We start from the raw sequence: 19363 nt of genomic DNA, 5'->3' as shown, positions 1-19363 counted from the left end.
TGATCACTCACCTAGAGCCAGACATCCTGGAAGGTGAAGTCAAGTGGGCCTTAGAAAGCATCACTATGAACAAAGTTAGTGGAGGTGATGGAATTCCAGGTGAGCTATTTCAAATCCTGAAAGATGATGTTGTGAAAGTGCTGCTGCACTCAATATGCCAGCAAATTTGGAAAACTCAGCAGTGGCCACAGGACTGGAAAAGGTCAGTTTTCATTCCAATCCCAAAGAAAGGCAATGCTGAGGAATGCTCAAACTACCCCACAATTGCACTCATCTCACACGCTAGTAAAGTAATGCTCAAAATTCTCCAAGCCAGGCTTCAGCAATATGTGAACTGTGAACTTCCAGATGTTCAAGCTGGTTTTAGAAAAGGCAGAGGAACCAGAGATCAAATTGCCAACATCCGCTAGATCATCGAAAAAACAAGAGAGTTCCAGAAAAACATCTCTTTCTGCTTTATTGACTATGCCAAAGCCTTTGACTGTGTGGATCACAATAAACTGTGGAGAATTCTGAAAGAGATGGGAATACCAGACCACCTGACCTGCCTCTTGAGAAACCTGTATGCAGGTCATGAAGCAACAGTTAGAACTGGACATGGAACAACAGACTGGTTCCAAATAGAAAAAGGAGTACATCAAAGCTATATATTGTCACCCTGCTTATTTAACTTATATGCAGAGTACATCATGAGAAACGCTGGGCTGGAAGAAGCATAAGCTGGAATCAAGATTGCCGGGAAAAATATCAATAACCTCAGATATGCAGATGACACCACCCTTATGGCAGAAAGTGAAGAGGAACTAAAAAGCCTCTTGATGAAAGTGAAAGAGGAGAGTGAAAAAGTTGGCTTAAAGCTCAACATTCAGAAAACTAAGATCATGGCATCTGGTCCCATCACTTCATGGCAAATAGATGAGGAAACAGTGGATGACTTTATTTTGGGGGGCTCCAAAATCACTGCAGATGGTGACTGCAGCCATGAAATTAAAAGACGCTTACTCCTTGGAAGGAAAGTTATGACCAACCTAGATAGCATATTAAAAAGCAGAGACATTACTTTGCCAACAAAGGTTTGTCTAGTCAAGGCTATGGTTTTTCCAGTGGTCATGTATGGATGTGACAGCTGGACTGTGACGAACGCTAAGCCTGGAAAAATTCATGCTTTTGAACTGTGGTGCTGGAGAAGACTCTTGAGAGTCCCTTGGACTGCAAGGAGATCCAAACAGTCCATTCTAAAGATCAGGCCTGGGTGTTCTTTGGAAGGACTGATTCTGAAGCTGAAACTCCAATACTTTGGCCACCTCAAGCGAAGAGTTGACTCATCGGAAAAGATCCTGATGCTGGGAGGGATTGGGGGCGGGAGGAGATGGGGACGACAAAGGATGAGATGGCTGGATGGCATCACCGACTCGATGGACATGAGTCTGAGTGAACTCCGGGAGTTGGTGATGGACAGGGAGGCCTGGCGTGCTGCGATTCATGGGGCTGCAGAGAGTCAGACACGACTGAGCAACTGAACTGAACTGAATTAAGGGTTTGAGGCTGTGAGTGGTGCAAGGTGAACTTTAAGTTCATGGAATGTGGAAACCAGCGGCTGGATGGAAATCATGGAGGCAGTGCTGTACACAAGCCAGAACCAAAGGTCCCAGCCCTGATTCCTCACCTGCCAATTTAAAGAGTTTCAGCCTTGTGCTTCCTCTGAGCCTCTTGTAATGACGCCCTCTGTGTCAGAGCCAGCTTGAGGAGCATCTCTTCCTAGCCAATAAAGAGCCCCACCTAACAACAGAAATGTTCTTCACACACTTATCCTGTCAGATATTTACTGTATCTATCAGCACAGATGCCAGTTTCCATTTAAGAGAATGAGATCTATCATTAAATATAAAATTAAGAGAAGTAGAGAGCTAGAAAGGAAGAAAAAACTTTGTGAATATGTTATGTCCAAGAAAGTTGAACAATGTGTCTTTTATAAAGTCTCTTTACTGATGCTGTAACAGCAGACTGCATTAAAGTATGAAACTACCATGGATCTATATCATATAATCCATTATTAATAGAAGAAATGCATTCAAAAGACTAATAACACAAAGGCTCTGGCTAAATGCTTCCTTAAGGCCACACATCAAGTTTTAGAAAGTTAATTATAGTAAACTAAAGTTTGAAATGACAACAAATGTAAATGATACTTATACATAATTAAAAACCAACTTCTCTTCAATCATACTATCTATATGGGAAACACGTGACAAACAATTACTCCCCTATATATGCACTTGAAATGTTCTAGCAAATAAGCTGATTATATTGATTGCAACCTTACCCACATAATATTTAATAGTTAGAAATATCAAAAAATCTAAACACCTAATCTTAACTTAGATTTTCTTAATTTAAGATGTCTTCCCGGGTGGCTCAGCCGGTAAAGAGTCTGCCTGCAATGCGGGAGACCTGTGTTCAAATCCTGGGTCGGGAAGATTCCCCTAGAGAAGTAAATGGCAATCCACTCCAGTATTCTTGCCTGGAGAATTCCACAGAGGAGCCTGGTGGGCTACAGTCAATGGGGTCACAAAGAGTTGGACACAACTGAGTCATCACACACACACACAATCTTAACTTTCAGAATCCAGACAAAATCATTATGACAAATTATGTTTTAAGAATATAATTCTTAAATTAATAAAGTTCAACTCTCAACTTATTCCCCCATGTATAGGAACTCATTCTAGAAATTCTTCATGGCTATGTTTATTCAGAAAAAATAAGTTGCGTACCTGACAGACTCATTCTGATGTTTGAATTTTCTAACATTTTTGTTTTTTAAAATAACATTTGCCCACTAATGAACAAAAACATCCACACACACCCAAACGTAATTCAAACTCTACACCAGTCTATAAATCACACAAAGCTTAAGTCCTGCTGACTGACTGTCAAAAGCTAGCCACTATGAAGAGTCTGTTGGAGAAGGCAATGGCACCCCACTCCAGTACTCTTGCCTGGAAAATCCCATGGGCGGAGGAGCCTTGAAGGCTGCAGTCCATGGGGTCGCTAAGAGTCAGACATGACTGAATGACCTCACTTTCACTTTTCACTTTCATGCATTGGAGAAGGAAATGGCAACCCACTCCAGTGTTCTTGCCAGGAGAATCCCAGGGACGGCGGAGCCTGATGGGCTGCCATCTATGGGGTCGCACAGAGTCGGACATGACTGAAGCAAGTTAGCAGCAGCAGCAGCAGCATGAAGAATCTGTTAAGAGTTTCATATTTTTCAGAATCATTCTTTATATACTGCTTACTTCTTAGATTAGAGCTTCAGTTACTTTGGATGTGACTGCAAGAACTACAATGGGCCATGTTTGTAGACTGACAACCTTCCTGGAAATTAGTTCTGAAATACCATGTGCACAGTATAAGTCACTGTGGAGCTCATTACATATTTTCTGCTCTGAAAGTTTTTGAACAGCTTTTGGCAAAAAGCAGTAAAATTCAACTTGACGTATAAAGTGCAATCATCCAGAGCAAAGTTAAAATGATCTCTACTACAAAGGGTAAGACAAATGTCAGAGTGGAAGAAACCCAGAATCCAGTTTTTAATACTTAAACTTATAACATGCCAAAAATAACCATATTGTTCTTATCTAATGGTAAAATGCTTAAAGAATGCTTTCTCTACTTTAATTAATACCAGCTTCCCAGAGATTTTTCCATTCCCAGATACCTAAATGCAGGCCATAGGGTTGGCATTCTATAAATATTCGTTGAATGAATTTACATATGTTTCATAAGAACCAGATGTCATAGCTAACTTAAAGTAAGCCCGGCCAGCTAATGATACTATAATGAAAACAGAAGTCATTGAACATTTATGCTATATTTAATCACATTTTGTAAGTGCAAGTCAGTAAACATTAATGTGACAGATAAGTTTTCTAAGACCAGAACTCCCTTTAAGGGCAGGGGAAATGTGTTATATGTGCACATAGATTAGGAAAGCTGAGGTTATAAAAGTGGCAATGGCTATAAACTTCCTCAGACTTTATAACCATCTTTTCTTTACTTCTAACAAAGGAATTTCATCATGAACTTTACCAGATGAAAATGTTCATAAAAAATTATAAGGTCACATGCAACCTGACCTGAACAATTATATCATCAAAAGAAGAAATCCACTTAAAAATTCTTGCTAAACACACAGAAGATTCATTATCACTAATTATAGTTTTTGATCAATTTCCAGGAAGTGCATGCTTCCATGCAAGATAGTATCAAGTAGTTTCTTTCAAAATGCACTACTAAAACAAGACTCCAGATTAACATTAAAAGTTGACAACAAAATGGTAAGTGGTAAGAATTATACAGAACTCCCTTAGTGGCTCATAGATAAAGAATTCACCTGCCAATGAAGGAGACACAAGAGATATGGGTTCAATCCCTGGGTCGGAAAGATTCCCTGAAGAAGGAAATGGCAACCCAGTCCAGTGTTCGTGCCTGGGAAATCCCATGGATAGAGAAGCCTAGTGGGCTACAGTCCATGGGGCTGCAAAAGAGTCAGACATGACTTAGCAATAAAACAACAACAAGCATTATACATGCATGCACATATATGTGAATGCATAAAACATAATGAGTGCTTACTCTGAACAAAGTACTCTTTTAAATACTTTATTGAGAAGGTTATGGGAGGCTTCAAGAATGTGGCAAAGACAGGATAAGTCTTGCAAAATGTGTACAAATGGATAAATGGGAACAATCCAGGAGGATCACCTACTCAAGGAATTTGCTTCTCCAAGTATGGCCTGGGCTGTGGATCAGCAGCCAAGGGATCCCCTCTGAGCTTGTGAGAAATGCAGAAACTCAGATCCCATCCCAGATCTACTGAATGAGAACCTGCATTTTAAAAGATTACGACTTACCTTTTTGTGTTTAAGAAGAACTGCTTTAGGAAAATAAAGGTGAGCACACATGGAGCAGCAAGAACTCACAATTAGGACAGTAGCGGAAAAAAACCAGCTTCAGAGCAGGAAGGTAAAGGACAATAGAGAATGTAATGTGAGAAATCTTTTAAAATTTTTTTGGTTTTTTTTCTCTTTCACATTTACATGAATAATGGGAAAGAGGCAGAAAAGGGTTCATCAGTGTCATCAAGACAGAAATGGGTGAAGACACATGGCGTACTTTCCAGGTATCACACGGCAGAGACTGCAACCCTGGCAGCCACAGGGCACTCAGTGGTCTGAGAGCAACCTCAAAAGGCACACGGGGACAAGGGAGGTACGGAGTCACCTCTAGGCTCATCTTTTTGAGCCCACGTTTCAGGCATGAATGGGATGTCAGAGAAGAGACTGCTAAAGAAAGAGGGGCCTATTTGGGATCCTGGGGGAAGAAAGTCGCCTAAGGCAGCAACACCTTCAGGAAGCCTGGTGATGTGACTCTGCAGAGAGAACACGCAAGTTCGTCTCCCTCCAGCACCTTGGCATCACCACAGCATGGATGCCACACAGAACCTTCCACAGGCTTGAGGTGACTAGACAAGGCAGAGCTCTCAGGGGGCTCACAGCTTGGCTATCACATTCTGGCTCTGCAAGAAAGGGCTGTCTGGAAAGGGGGAGACCAGGAGGCCCACAGCACCACTAGAGACAGAGGACAGCCACGGCAGTGAGGCAGATGGTCCTGGCTGTGATTAAAACGAGACACAATGGACCAGCACCGATATCCCCACTTCAGCAGTGGGTGCCAGTAGATGGGGAACCAGCTGTCTGCCAGGCTCACGGGCACAGTGGAAGTGAATGAGGATCCCCAGAAGACCCTCCCCACGGGGCTCACACACACAGGCGCAGGTGAACACACACACACACACACACCCACACCTCTCAACCTAAGCAGAGATCTCGTAAGTGAAGGGTAGAGGGAAGCAAAAGAAAAAAAAGAGAGCACAGGAATGAAAGGAACCATAAACATTCAAATTCAAGGTTGCTGGATGGTAAAAAAAAAAAGTAAGGCAGGAAAATACTTAGAAAATAAAGTCAATGGTGATTTTGACTAATTAGGTGAGAGAACAAATAAAAAGTGAAGGATTGGTGATGACAGGAAGTAAGAAGAAGGAAACAGGAAGAAGAAGAAAGTGGTTTAGTGAGTGGAGGAGCGATGATGCTTCCAGTTTTAGAACACCATGTTAGGTAAATGAGAAATAAACCTGTCCTCTGCCCTCAGTTCGCAAGACTGAGAGGAAAACTGCAGCAATACAGGGTGCCCAGGATTCACACAGGCCATGTATTGGTTAATATACACTCACACAAAAAAAATTACAAGAGAGTACAATCTACTTACCATGAGATACAGTCAAGACACTACAAGTAGCTGCAAAGAGACTATGAAGTTAGTATTAATAAAAGTGATTTTTTAAGACAAAAAATACAGTAATAAACTATTTTTTAAAAGATTAAAAAGTTTCTAGAAATAAAATTGTCACCATTAGAAGTAAAAAAATAACACTTATGTTACAAGGCACGTTAATTTATTACTGAATTGAGAAAGTAAACTAGAAGATTATCTAAGTAGCACACAACAAAGGATGAAAAAAAAAAAAACCCCCAAAACAGGAGAGAGATTAAGAGATGTGGAAGTTAGAATGAGACGCCCAAACTAATTATAAAAGAAACTTCAGTGAACAAAGCAAAGTCACACGACATTATCTCTTTAAAAAAGATATTGGTGTGCATTCCATGAGCATTTGTATAGTTTTCAATAATTTGGTATCACTAGAAAAGTCCACAATTTTAAAACATAAAGCAGCTTAAATACTGAATTAAAAGTGGAAATGATGGGAATATAGCCTAGTATTTTGAAAAGTTTAATGATAAAATATGGAATGAAACATTATAAAGGAGTATATGATTTTATTACTTTTAATTTTTATCTGGATTTTATTACTTTTAATGCCAGGCATGACTAGAGATTATTTATGGAACAAGACACAGGAGACTTTAAGGAAGTGTGAAGATGACAGAATCAGAGAGGATGGGACCGTCCTGTATGCCAAGAGAGGATGAAGGAGTTGAAGCCCGTGCAGAGCACTGGCCTTGAGTTGGGGAGCACCATCTCATCATTTCCAGCAACTCCGCTGACCAGCATCAGCACTCTGTACTGTCACAACACATCTCCGGCAGGTATGCCTTGATCTGGTTGTTAGGGACACTGATGTGCTCAGTTTGTAAAAACTCAGGGGATCAAATTTTTCATAGAAATCTGTTATTCTTCAAAAGATTAACTTCAACACTACTAATCAGAAGGCAGTCTTCTTCTCCCACTACATTATATTGATCTTGTATGGTTTACTTACAGGTTCCGCTTTAAATAAATAAAAGGCATGTGCCCAAACAAGAAAAAATATATTGTAGATTAGATAAGTACAGGATTAAAAAAAAAACCTGGTAGAAACCTTAAATAGGTTAAATAGGCATGGTAAACAGAACAATTCCAGGTAATTCAAGGTTAAGTCTTAAGGGACTTCTTTGAAAAATTATTAAAATGCGTAAGTACTGTAACAAATTCAATGCTTCATTGTTTTTATGTCAAGGTTATGACCACTTTTCAAGAGATGCTGCTTCTCTCTTAAAAGTAAATTCATTTTAATTCTGGAGTTTTATTAGGAATCTATTTGAGTTAGCAATACAGGAAGTTTCAGAAGTTCTAAAATTTGTGGGAAATAATCATAAACTTCTGTAATAAATGGCATATTCATTTGAATCAACTCAAATTATGTTTCATAATTTATATTAACAGCTATGTTTTATTTTTAAGAAAGATAAAAGGAAAGTTCGCAGGAAACTGCTGCATTTATTCTATGAATGGGTAATAAAATGGTGAGAAAATTACCTCTAAATCATTTGTAAAATTTTCTCTTTACTCAAAACTCACTCTCTACAGAATTCTTACCCTAGCACAGGTATTTAGCTGGTCTATTCCCAGTGGGGAGTCTGTTAACAGAAATCCAAGTCCCAGAAGAAAGCTGAGGTGGCACTAGAAACTAGTAATTACAACTGATTTTATACTTCTTCAGCTATGTACACACCCTTTGCTAAGAAGAGTCAACAAAAAGATTTAATATTTGTGACCATAAATGGATCAAACTGCAAGCAGGCAGGGAGGGAGGGCTGATTCCACGGAGTCTCTGAAGTATTTATAATAACAGTTTATATCAATACTTATTAAGATGTGTGTGCCATGAACAACTGGTCTAAGTACTGCACATACATTACCTGACTTTGTCTCCCAGCCCTATAGGATAGCAATACTTATCGTCTGGAATTTATAGAAAACTGAGGCTTACAGAACTGGTTAACTTGCCCAAGGTCTTAAAGAAAACATTTTACTGCCCAAGTTCTGGGTCAACCACCTTTCCCAAGTGGAGAGTCTCCCTACAGAACAAGAACAACAACAACAACAAAGCCTTGGAGGAACAGAAGTCCTTGCACATGGAAAAAGGACTGTAAACCACAGATGGCAAAGTCTCTTCTAGATTGTAGGTTTAGGTTCAATACAAAGCTTACAGCTGACAGAATCCACAAGTCCCTCAGAAGTACATGAAGGCAACGGGCAGACTTGTAACCACTTGATTTCTGAGATGCATGCCGCATCCACCCTCATCTCACAAGATCAACAAGCAGTCCCCGCCCCCGGTGTCTCTTCTGCCACTTCTCCCCCATTTTCCATTGTGAGGCGTTACCTTTATATATACATCTTCTTTCCCTAAGTAGACTGTAAATTCTCCCAAGGATTTAGCAAACCTAAGGAAAAATACCAAAAATATGAACCACACTTAACAAATGCCACCAATAACAATTCTCACCAGACGAAGGTCAGCAAGGCATAAAGAACACACTGATGAACTTCTGAGCACCCCTGCTGGCTCCTGCAAGCCAGAGTTACCCAGAGTCGCATCATCCTGTAGGACAGATATGGTTGTGAGAGTATATTTAATGTCTTGTTGCATGACTGTATGCATTTTGAGAAAGCATTCAAAACAAAGCATTCAAATAGTATGTGAAGAATCCTGTTAAAAACAATGTGTTTACAACAAGGACCTACTGTGTAGCACAGGGAGCTCTGCTCATTGTTATGTGACAGCCTGGACCTGAGGGGACTTTGGGGAGAATGGATACATGTATATGTATGGCTGAGTCCCTGTGCTGCCCACCTAAAACTATCACAACACTGTAAATTGGTTATACTTCAATATAAAATACACAGTTAAAAAATGTATTCAGAATATACAAATAAAAAATCACATTTCACTCCAACCACTTAGCAAGAGTCAAAATATTCTTCTGATCATGTAACAAGAATTTGGTCCTCTGTTATTTTTTAGAACTCTGTTAGACATAACATAGTAGGTTCTATCTAGTTACTCTTAACTAGCAACGTATTCGGAGAAGGCAATGGCACCCCACTCCAGTACTCTTGCCTGGAAAATTCCATGGACAGAGGAGCCTGGTAGGCTGCAGTCCATGGGGTTGCAAAGAGTCAGGCACAACTGAGCGAATTCACTTTCACTTTTCACTTTCATGCATGGGAGAAGGAAACGGCAACCCACTCCAGTGTTCTTGCCTGGAGAATCCCAGGGACAGAGGAGCCTAGAGGGCTGCCATCTATGGGGTCGCACAGAGTCAGACACAACTGAAGCAACGAAGCAGCAGCAGCAGCAAGGTATTAAACATAAATAGGCACACAATGGGCCAAAATTCACTAATTTACCCAAAGTACAAGGATAATATATTGACTTTTTCCCTTTTAAAGACTATTACTCAAAATGAATCATTTAACTAGTTACTCATTTAATTAATGCTTATGAAAAGACTAGTATGTGTCACCTCAGTAGGTGATAAGTCGTACAGGGTTCGGGCTCTGATGAAACCGCTCCGCATGTAGAGACGCAGCAAACACAAAAGCAAAAGGACAAGATGATTTCAAAGTGGTGTAACCTTGGAAGGGAGAGGAAAGAAGACTAATTTAGACTGAATGGTCCGGAAAAACTTCACTGAAGAGGCGGCAAACAAAGGAAAAGTCTTATTCATTCACACTACGTCTCAAGTGAAATACCGCAAGTTCAATATGAAGCACCAGAAATTGGTGGTTTCGCTGTTATCCTAACAGTTAAGTAACTTACAAGGGACCAAAGGATATAGTCCCAGGGACGGGGGAGCCTGGTGGCTGCCGTCTATGGGTCGCACAGAGTCGGACACGACTGAAGTGACTTAGCAGCAGCAAAGGATATAAAATTACCAACATTATGCATTCCCGAAGTTAAACACGAGATATCAGTGAGGGTATCTGGAAGTAGAGCGTTGCTACAACAAATACTAAAAATGTGGAAATGGCTTTAGAATTAAGCAATGGGTAGAAGCTGAAAGAATTCTGAGAAGCAGGGAAAAAAAGCCAAGATTTGCCTGGACATGCTTTTTAAAATACAGATATTAATGGCTCCCCTGGTGAGACTCAGAAGAAAGTGAGGAAGATGGTAGAGAAAACTAAATACCATCACGAACAGACTGTCAATAAACAGGTGAACTTAACATGTGCTGCTGCTGAGGATTTGGATGGAAAGGAGGAACGTATTATTAGAAACTAGAGGAAAGGGAACCCTTGTTATTTCATGGCAAAGCATAAGTGAATTATGTCCTGCAGTTATGTGGAAAGCAGAACTTGTGAACTATAAACTTGGATATTTAGACAAGGAGATTGGCAAGCAAACTGTTGAAGGTGCAACCTGTTTTTCTCTTACTGGTTATAGGAAAATGGGAGAGGAAAAAAGTACCAAATGAAAGAATGCTGTCAGATCACCATCATACAGACAAGAAACAGGCTGATAAAAAGGTGCTGCCTTTCCTTGAAAAGAAAGGATGAAAATTGAAGGGCGGAGTCCAGAGGCCACAAAGTGAAGCATAGTCACCAAGAGTGTTCGTAGGCCTTGAAACCTAACGTAGTTTGCAAAGTGTATGGGACCGAATACGCAGGCCTTTTTCTTTCCACTTTATCCCTTTTTGAATGAGAATGACTATTACTGATATCCTGATATTTCTGAACTGTGGTGTTGGAGAAGACTCTTAAGAGGCCCTTGGACTGCAGAGAGATCAAACCAGTCAATCCTAAAGCAAATCAGTCCTGAATACTCACTGAAAGGACTGATGTTGAAGCTGAAGCTCCAATACTTTGGCCACCTGATAAGAAGAACTGACTTACTGGAAAAGACCCTGATGCTGGGAAAGACTGAGGGCAGGAGGAGAAGGGGACGACAGAGGATGAGATAGTTGGATGGCATCACCTACGCGATGCACATGAGTTTGAGAAAGCTCTGGGAGTTGGTGATGGACAGGGGAGCCTGCCGTGCTGAGGTTGATGGGATTGCAAATAGTCAGACACGACTGAGTGACTGAACTGAACTGATGCCTGTTTTATAAGCTGTGCATTCTTACTATATTCTGGGAGCAGATAATGTGTTTTATAGTTTCACAGATAAAAAGAAATTTGGTTCCAGTATAAATTATATGAAGATTCTCACCCATACCAGAAGTAGATTCTGAGATCTGGATGAAATTTCAGGTGTTCAGTTGATGCCATAAGGCGCTGAGACTTTAAGGAGATCAAACCAGTCTGATTTGATTTCCTAAGGAAACCAAACCTGAATATTCACTGGAAGGACTGACGCTGAAGCTGAAGCTCCAATACTTTGGTCACCTGATGCGAAGAGCCGACTCATTGGAAAAGACCTTCCTTCATGCTGGGAAAGATTGAGGGCAAGAGAAGAAGAGGGCGACAGAGGATAAGATGGTTGGATGGCATCACCACCTCAATGGACATGAGTTTGAGCAAACTCCGGGAGACACTGGAGGACACCAAAGCCTGGCGTGTTGCGGTTCACGAGGGTGTAGAGTTGGACACGACTTGGTAACTGAATAGCAACAACTGTTTTTGCACGTGGGACGGACATGAATCTTTGGGAGCCAGAGGGCAGATTACAGTAGACAGAATAACAGTCCCCAAAGATGCCCATGCCCCCAGTCCCTGGAATCTATTAGCATGTTATCCTGCAAAACAAGGAACTTTGCAGATGTGATTCAAGACTCAGCTTGAGATAAGTCTGTTATCCTGGATTATTGGGGTGGGCCCAAAGTGATCACAAAGGTCCTTACAGGTGAAGGAGGGAGACAAGAGAGTCACGCTACATGAGAAAGCCTCCACTAGCCACTGCTGGCTTTGAAGATGAAGACGAGGCCATGAGCCAAAGAAAGCAGGTAGTCTCTAGACAGAGGTTGGATTCTCTCCCACAACCTCCAAAAAAAAGCAGCCTTAACAACATCTTGACTTGAGTTTGGTATAAGGCTCTGACCTACAGAAATGTAAAGGTAACAAACTGTGCATTGTTTTAAGCCACTAATTTTGTGGTAATGAACGTTCATTTTAAAATTATTTTTGTCTCATTTCTGTTAGGATTTTTAGCCCCACTTCTGTTAAAGTTTTAAAGTAGCATTTAACAAATAATAACAGAACGCAGCCTAAGCATTACAAAATCAGGTGCTGTTGACTTTAGCTTATTCAACTCAAATGCCATCTGGGATCCAGTTTCACCAGTGTCACACTCTAGGATGTCAGACACTGGGTCACTACAAGCCAGAACATGTGACCAAAAAATACATGACTTAGAAATATGACAAATACATCAGGTCCTCCCATGTAAATTTGTGGTATACTGAATTTTCCAAGGCAGAGAGAAGTGCATAACAAAATACAAATTAAGATTGTGGCTGGACACTCAATTGTTGTCTTAAAAATCATAGCACTCTTTCCAAGGTTTAAATAACATCTTCCACCACATCCTATAATTTGGGTATCATATTTGAATACAGAGTTCCAAAGAATAGCAAGGAGAGATAAGAAGGCCTTCTTCAGTGATCAGTGCAAAGAAATAGAGAAAAATAATAGAATGGGAAATACTACAGAGATCTCTTTAAGAAAATGAGAGATACTAAGGGAACATTTCATGCAAACATGGGCTCAATAAAGGACAGAAATGGTATGGACCTAACAGAAGCAGAAGATATTAAGAAGAGGTGGCAAAAATACACAGAACTATACAAAAAAGATCTTCATGACCCAGATAACCATGATGGTGTGATCATTCACCTAGAGCCAGACATTCTGGAATGTGAAGACAAGTGGGCCTTAGGAAGCATCATTATGAACAAAGCTAGTGGAGGTGATGGAATTCTAGTTGAGCTATTTCAAATCCTGAAAGATGATGCTGTGAAAGTGCTGCACTCAATATGCCAGCAAATTTGGAAAACTCAGCAGTGGCCACAGGACTGGAAAAAGTCAGTTTTCATTCCAATTCCAAAGAAAGGCAATGCCAAAGAATGCTCAAACTACTACACAATTGCACTCATCTCACACACTAGCAAACTAATCCTCACAATTCTTCTAGATAGGCTTCAACAGTATGTGAACTGTGAATGTCCAGATGTTCAAGCTGGATTTAGAAAAGGTAGAGGAACAAGAGATCAAATTGCCAACATCTGCTGGATCATGGAAAAAGCAAGAGAGGTCCAGAAAAACATCTACTTCTGCTTTATTGACTACATCAAAGCCTTTGACTGTGTGGATCACAACAAACTGTGAAAAATTCTTCTAGAGATGGGAATACCAGACCTGCCTCCTGAGAAATCTGTATGCAGGTCAGGAAGCAACAGTTGGAACTGGACATAGAACAGACTGGTTCCAAATAGGGAGAGGAGTGTGTCAAGGCTGTATATTGTCACCCTGCTTATTCAACTTACATGCAGAGTACATCATGTGAAATGCCAGGGTAGATGAAGCACAAGCTGGAATCAAGATTGCTGGGAGAAATATCAATAACCTCAGATATGCAGATGACACCACCCTTATGGCAGAAAGTGAAGAGGAGCTGAAAAGCCTCTTGATGAAGGTGAAAGAGGAGAATGAAATAGTTGGCTTAAAACTCAACATTCAGAAAACGAAGATCATGGCATCTGTTCCCATCACTTCATGGTAAATAATTGGGGAAACAATGGAAACAGTGACAGACTTTATTTTGGGGGGCTCCAAAATCACTGCAGATGGTGACTGCAGCCATGAAATTAAAAGCAGCTTGCTCCTTGGAAGCAAAGCTATGACCAACCTGGACAGCATATTAAAAAGCAGAGACTTTACTTTGCCAACAAAGGTCTGTCTAGTCAAAGCTATGGTTTTTCCAGTAGTTATGTATGGATGTGAGAGTTGGACTGTGAAGAAAGCTGAGTGCCAAAGAATTGATGCTTTTGAACTGTGGTGTTGGAGAAGACCCTTGAGAGTTCCTTGGAGATCCAACCAGTCAATGCTAAAGGAAATCAGTCCTGAATATTCACTGGAAGGACTGATGCTGAAGCTCCAATACTTTGGCCACCTGATGCAAAGAACTGACTCTCTGAAAAGACCCTGATGCTGAGAAAGATTGAGGGCGGGAGGAGAAGGGGATGACAGAGGACCAGACGGTTGGATGGTTTTGCCAACTCAATGGACATGAGTTTGAAGAGGCTCCGGGAGTTGGTTATGGACAGGGAGGCCTGGCATGCTGCAGTCCATGGGGTCGCAGAGTCAGACACGACTGAGTGACTGAACTGAACTAATTTTCTATCACTGATAAATTAATTTCATGTTCTTTATAGCTAAGAGTCCAAAAATAAAGAGTAAAAAAATGAGATCTAGGTTTAATAAAAGAAAATTCTTTAAGGAATAATACTACACTATAACAACATAAAAGACCCTCCTCAGGTATCCATTGTCATTTTCTTGAATTTACCTAACGTGTCAAATAAACATAATGACTGTGAAAAGTTCTTATTAAAAAAAAATTATTAAACCAATCAACTTGCTTTTAGATACCATGCACTTATTTGGTTGTCATTTACTTTTACTGTTTCCTTTCTGTTTACATTCCCATCAATACTAAAAATGGCAAAGTATAAGGTTTATATTCCAGGTGAATTCTAGTCCTACACAACATATTAACATAATTAAGAACTAAATATGGACTTGACAAAATAAAAGGGTTGTCAGGACGACTTACAAAGATCCTGTTCCTGAAGTCTCACAATAGTTTGGGAAGCGGACAGGGCATAAAGCGAAATCATGCTGGAAGCCAGAGTGCAAATATGCTTCACCATATGCCAAGCATTCCTCTTTGGAGAAGAATGGTGCCCTGAGGAAAAGAGCGCAAGGACAGGGGGAAGCTAGGTCTACAAGAAAGCTTCTATTTTACAGGCAAAGGAGACGTCAAGAATGGTTTTCTGGAGTTAGCATGATAGCTACTGTAGGCTAGAGGTGAATGAAGAGCAAAGGCAGGAAAGTCTACTGCAACTGGGCTGCCAGAGGCAGAGCAGAACCTGAACTATAAAAAATGAGAATGAAAAAGAGAAGATTACAGAAACATCAGCACTTTCAAAACACACATCACCACCACCTGTGGCTTCTATTACAGTAACTGCTAATATAAAGCAGGTGAGGAAGAGAGAAACAACCTCTGTTGAAATACCAGATCCACTCACTCACTCAAGGAACTTTCTGACATCTGAGATCCTGAGCCAACTCTAAGGAAATAGCTAAAGCAATGCAAAATCAGAAGTCCTGCAATGCCATAATTTCTCAACTAGAGGAGTCACGGGAAAGTTTAAAGAAAGCAAAGCGATGAACAGTATAGTTTCTCAAATAGCTCGTGGGTGGCAGGAATGGAAAAATATTCACCAAGTAGAAGAAATGCAGTTCCTCACCTCATTTTAAGAAGCTAAAGAAGGAGATAAAAGGTGTGGATTTGTATTTGTTTGTTTGTGGGGATGACTCTGGTGGAGGGAAGGATAATGGGTGGAGTGAGAATAACAGCTCAAAGTTTCAGAATCAAATCATTTTAAAACAATTTGTACAAATTTTATTGGCATATTTTCTACCCTCATATATCATTGAAAATTATCATAAAATATGTAATAAGTACCCATATGTACAATATAGTCTCACTGAAACAGGTTTAATGATGATGGTAAGTCATAACATCCTCAAAGATATAACAATAAGATTTTCCCTTGAGACAGTCACATATAATGGAAAGAAAACTTTCATTATTAAAATAAGTTTCTTTAGGATTACCACTCTAATACTAAAGCCTGAAAGCTAAATCTAAAAGGTCGAACCACTTAAACCCTGACCTAATTTTCTTTAGGTCAATTAGACTAGGTCCTCTGTTTTGTAAGGCCTAATTCACTGCTCCTAGTAAGGACAGTGAAATACCTCTGAGTTTAAAATACATACATTTGTTCCCAATAACATAGACATCCAGTACCAAAAACTTTTTACTGATGTGTCTTGTACCTGAATCTCTCAACCACATGTCTAAAATATAATTCTTGCCTTAACAAAAAATGAAATATAATGGACTATTTACTACACCATCTTAAAGGTACCTTAGGTGCTTTATGCCTTAAAAAAAAAAAATCATTTGATGAGAAAAAGAAATAAACAGAAAGAAAGCCTGATGTAAATGGAATTGACATTGGTTATAGGTTACCTAGACACCATTTTACATTTCTAGATGATTCAGTTGCTGCGTTTTACATGGAATGATTTAATTGAGCTCTTTACACACTAAGAACTAAAAAAAAAAAAAAAAATCCCCAAAAGAACCAAAGGTCAACACTTTACTGCTAAAGTCAAACTAGGAAAAAGAAATATTTTTTCAAACATTCCAAGAATAAGCCAACATTCTGTTTAAAGGAACTAGAATGTTGGAATTCTGGGCAAAAGGGTAGAGGGTAGGATGGGAGTAAGACAGACAAGGAGGAATGTTGGGCCAATAATATGATGCTGTGATGGGATTTCTACAGAGAAAGGGTGTGGGAACAGCACAAGACTAAAGCTAGAAAAGAGAGCTGAAAAAATTTAGCTACCTAAAGATTTTAAGTCATTCTGAAAGCTTTCTAATGTTATTGGTATGGAGAAACAAAACTCCTTAATTTCTTCTGAAAATCATAACTCTGCTACACCTCCCTCAGAGCTCTCACTACAGTTCATGGTAGAGATCCAAATTCAGGTTCTACCCTACAAATTCAGTATATATTTTTCAGTCTAGAAGAGCCACTCTCAGCTGAGATTAAACTTGCCCCTAGGGCATGTTTGGGAGATACCTGAGACATTAGTTGGAGGCCAAAGATTCTGCTAAGCTTCCTGTAAGGCACAACACAGCTTGCACAACAAAGAGATACTCCATCCAAAATGCCAATAGTGCTAAGTTTGAGAAATACTGATCTCTTCTGAATATAAGCAAACACCAACTCCTTGGGCCCTTATCCTCGTCCATTTCTAATAGACATCTATTTAAAGCATATTACCATACCAGAGGACTCATTTTTCAAGCCTTTAAACAAACATGGTGGATGGCTGACTCAAACTGAGCGTCACACAATACACTGAAATAATACATCAGAGCAGGAGTGCACAAACTGCTGGAAGAGAACTTTTCAATCCTTTTTCCATTTTTGTCTCAAGCACATTCCATTTGAAAGAGGAGCACCTATATGTTTCCATACCAAGGTATGTTCCTTCTGTGTTCAAGATACTAAAAATATATTGCCTTCCTCAAAAGACTATTTCTTTTTAATGTAAAAACTTAGGTAAACAGTATGAACTGAGAAAGATTTACTTTGGGTAGGGGGAGGTGTGGAAAAACCACCAGGTCTCTAAAATGCAAAGTTATTTCACAGTTTACTTGTAGAATGACTCGGATCATTATTACTTTTAGTCATGCCAAGTTTGCAGCTTCTAAGCCTACTAGTAATGGAGAAAAAACCCCACCATTTTTCCTGCAGTCATTAAACCAATGAAACAGAAGCTTACTGAAAATAGGCTTGTGCAATAGTATTTATTTTATTATAACTGTTACAAAAATAAAAGCAGTCGCTGCAGTGCAAATAAAGATTCTAAGAAATCTTTCACCTACTTCGCTACCTATAGGTAGGGTGGTGTGGTGTGTTTGCGGGGCGGGGCAAACAAAAGAAAATCCTAACTCCCACATCAAAAATCTTAAACTGTGAATATTTTCCAAATGTATCCCTCAATCAAAATCCTGGATTACTCTTTTCACGTTCCCTTCCTTCAAACAACTGGAAAAGACCTCCGCAGAGCGTTTCACCACCAGAACAATACTAAGAACAAATAAAAGCCTTGCGTCGACCTGGCAAATCTCATTCATCAGAAGCCCTGGCAGCAGAGGAGAATCCTGTTGTCCCGTGTGACCCATTCACACCTTTCACATCGGTTTTACTGAAGCCAATGTTACCCAACTTTGGTGGTGCCCATGTCCCCACAGTATAAAAAAAATCCAGCATCCAGCATAGCCTACTTCCCCTGTAATCAGTGCTTCTTTAACCCTTACTGAGTCGCCATAGGAAGTTCACCAAAAAGACACAATTCAACCCTAAGGAGGCCCCACAAAAGGTGCACTGATTTCACAAAACGTGGCACTCTTGACATCCTCGAGGAAACCACAACCGCGATACGATGCCTTGTACGCAGGGTTTTAGCGCGGGGGGGGTGCTTTTCTTTATTTTTCGTGAATGCCCTTTCATTTTCATAAAGCTGAGCTAACTTAAAAGAAGGGGGCTTCCCTGCGAATCGCTCCTGGGCTCCTGGTGAAATTTCACACCAGGCACGCGAGTGAAGTCTTGCCGCGCCACCGCCGAGTTCTCCGCGGCCAAGGGAGCAAAGAGAAAGGGAGGAGAGGGGCCCCCGCCTCAGCTCTGCGCCGCACAAGCTCGCGCTCCGAAACCATCCTCGGACGCTACACGATGCGCCCTCCGCCGCTTTGGCACTTCCCCTCCGGGTTTCCCAACCCCAAAGAGCCCAGCACAGCCGCGCACGGCTCTGCCGCCCGACCCCCGGGTTCCAGGCCCACCAGGCTCCCAACCGGGCCCGGCCGCTCTTACCGAGCAGCAGCAGCTTGACCTCGCGCGCCGCCTTCTCGCCATCCTCGCGGAGGTTCCGGTCGATCATCTTACTCCGCTCCACCGCCGCCTTGTCCTCGGCGCTCAGCGTACAGCCCATTGTGCCAGGAGCGAAAGCTGGCTGCCGCTCCCTCGAAGTCCGGCGCGCTGCCTCGAAACACAGGTGAATTCTTTCTTTCTGGATGCAGGCGTTCGAATTCCTCCTGACGCCGGCCACGCCACCCCTACCTCCTTCCGAAACTGAGCGAGGGCAGCGCTCTCTGCCGAAGGGCGAGCAGCAGCGCGCAGCTCTTTTCTACCGTCAGGCTCTACTCCTCGCCTCC

At 40.9% G+C, this 19363-nt stretch overlaps 1 protein-coding gene across 2 annotated transcripts in view; it reads right to left on the bottom strand.

The window, feature by feature from the left end:
* GNAI1 (guanine nucleotide binding protein (G protein), alpha inhibiting activity polypeptide 1) overlaps positions 1-19363 on the bottom strand; it is a 106616-nt gene that overhangs the window by 86684 nt on the left and 569 nt on the right. The window contains exon 2 of one of the 2 annotated variants that reach the window (XM_010848102.1): positions 19023-19187. In XM_010848102.1, coding sequence (XP_010846404.1) covers positions 19023-19187 — 165 coding nt within the window. Of the gene's footprint in view, positions 1-19022; positions 19358-19363 lie in introns of those variants that run through there. The other variant, XM_010848103.1, reaches the window with a different exon arrangement.

Source organism: Bison bison, unplaced genomic scaffold (assembly GCF_000754665.1).
Source record: "Bison bison bison isolate TAMUID 2011002044 unplaced genomic scaffold, Bison_UMD1.0 scf7180017864260, whole genome shotgun sequence".
NCBI classification, from domain to species: domain Eukaryota; kingdom Metazoa; phylum Chordata; class Mammalia; order Artiodactyla; family Bovidae; genus Bison; species Bison bison.
The sequence above is the reverse complement of the archived record's forward strand: the minus strand, read 5'-3'. Positions and strand labels throughout refer to the sequence as shown.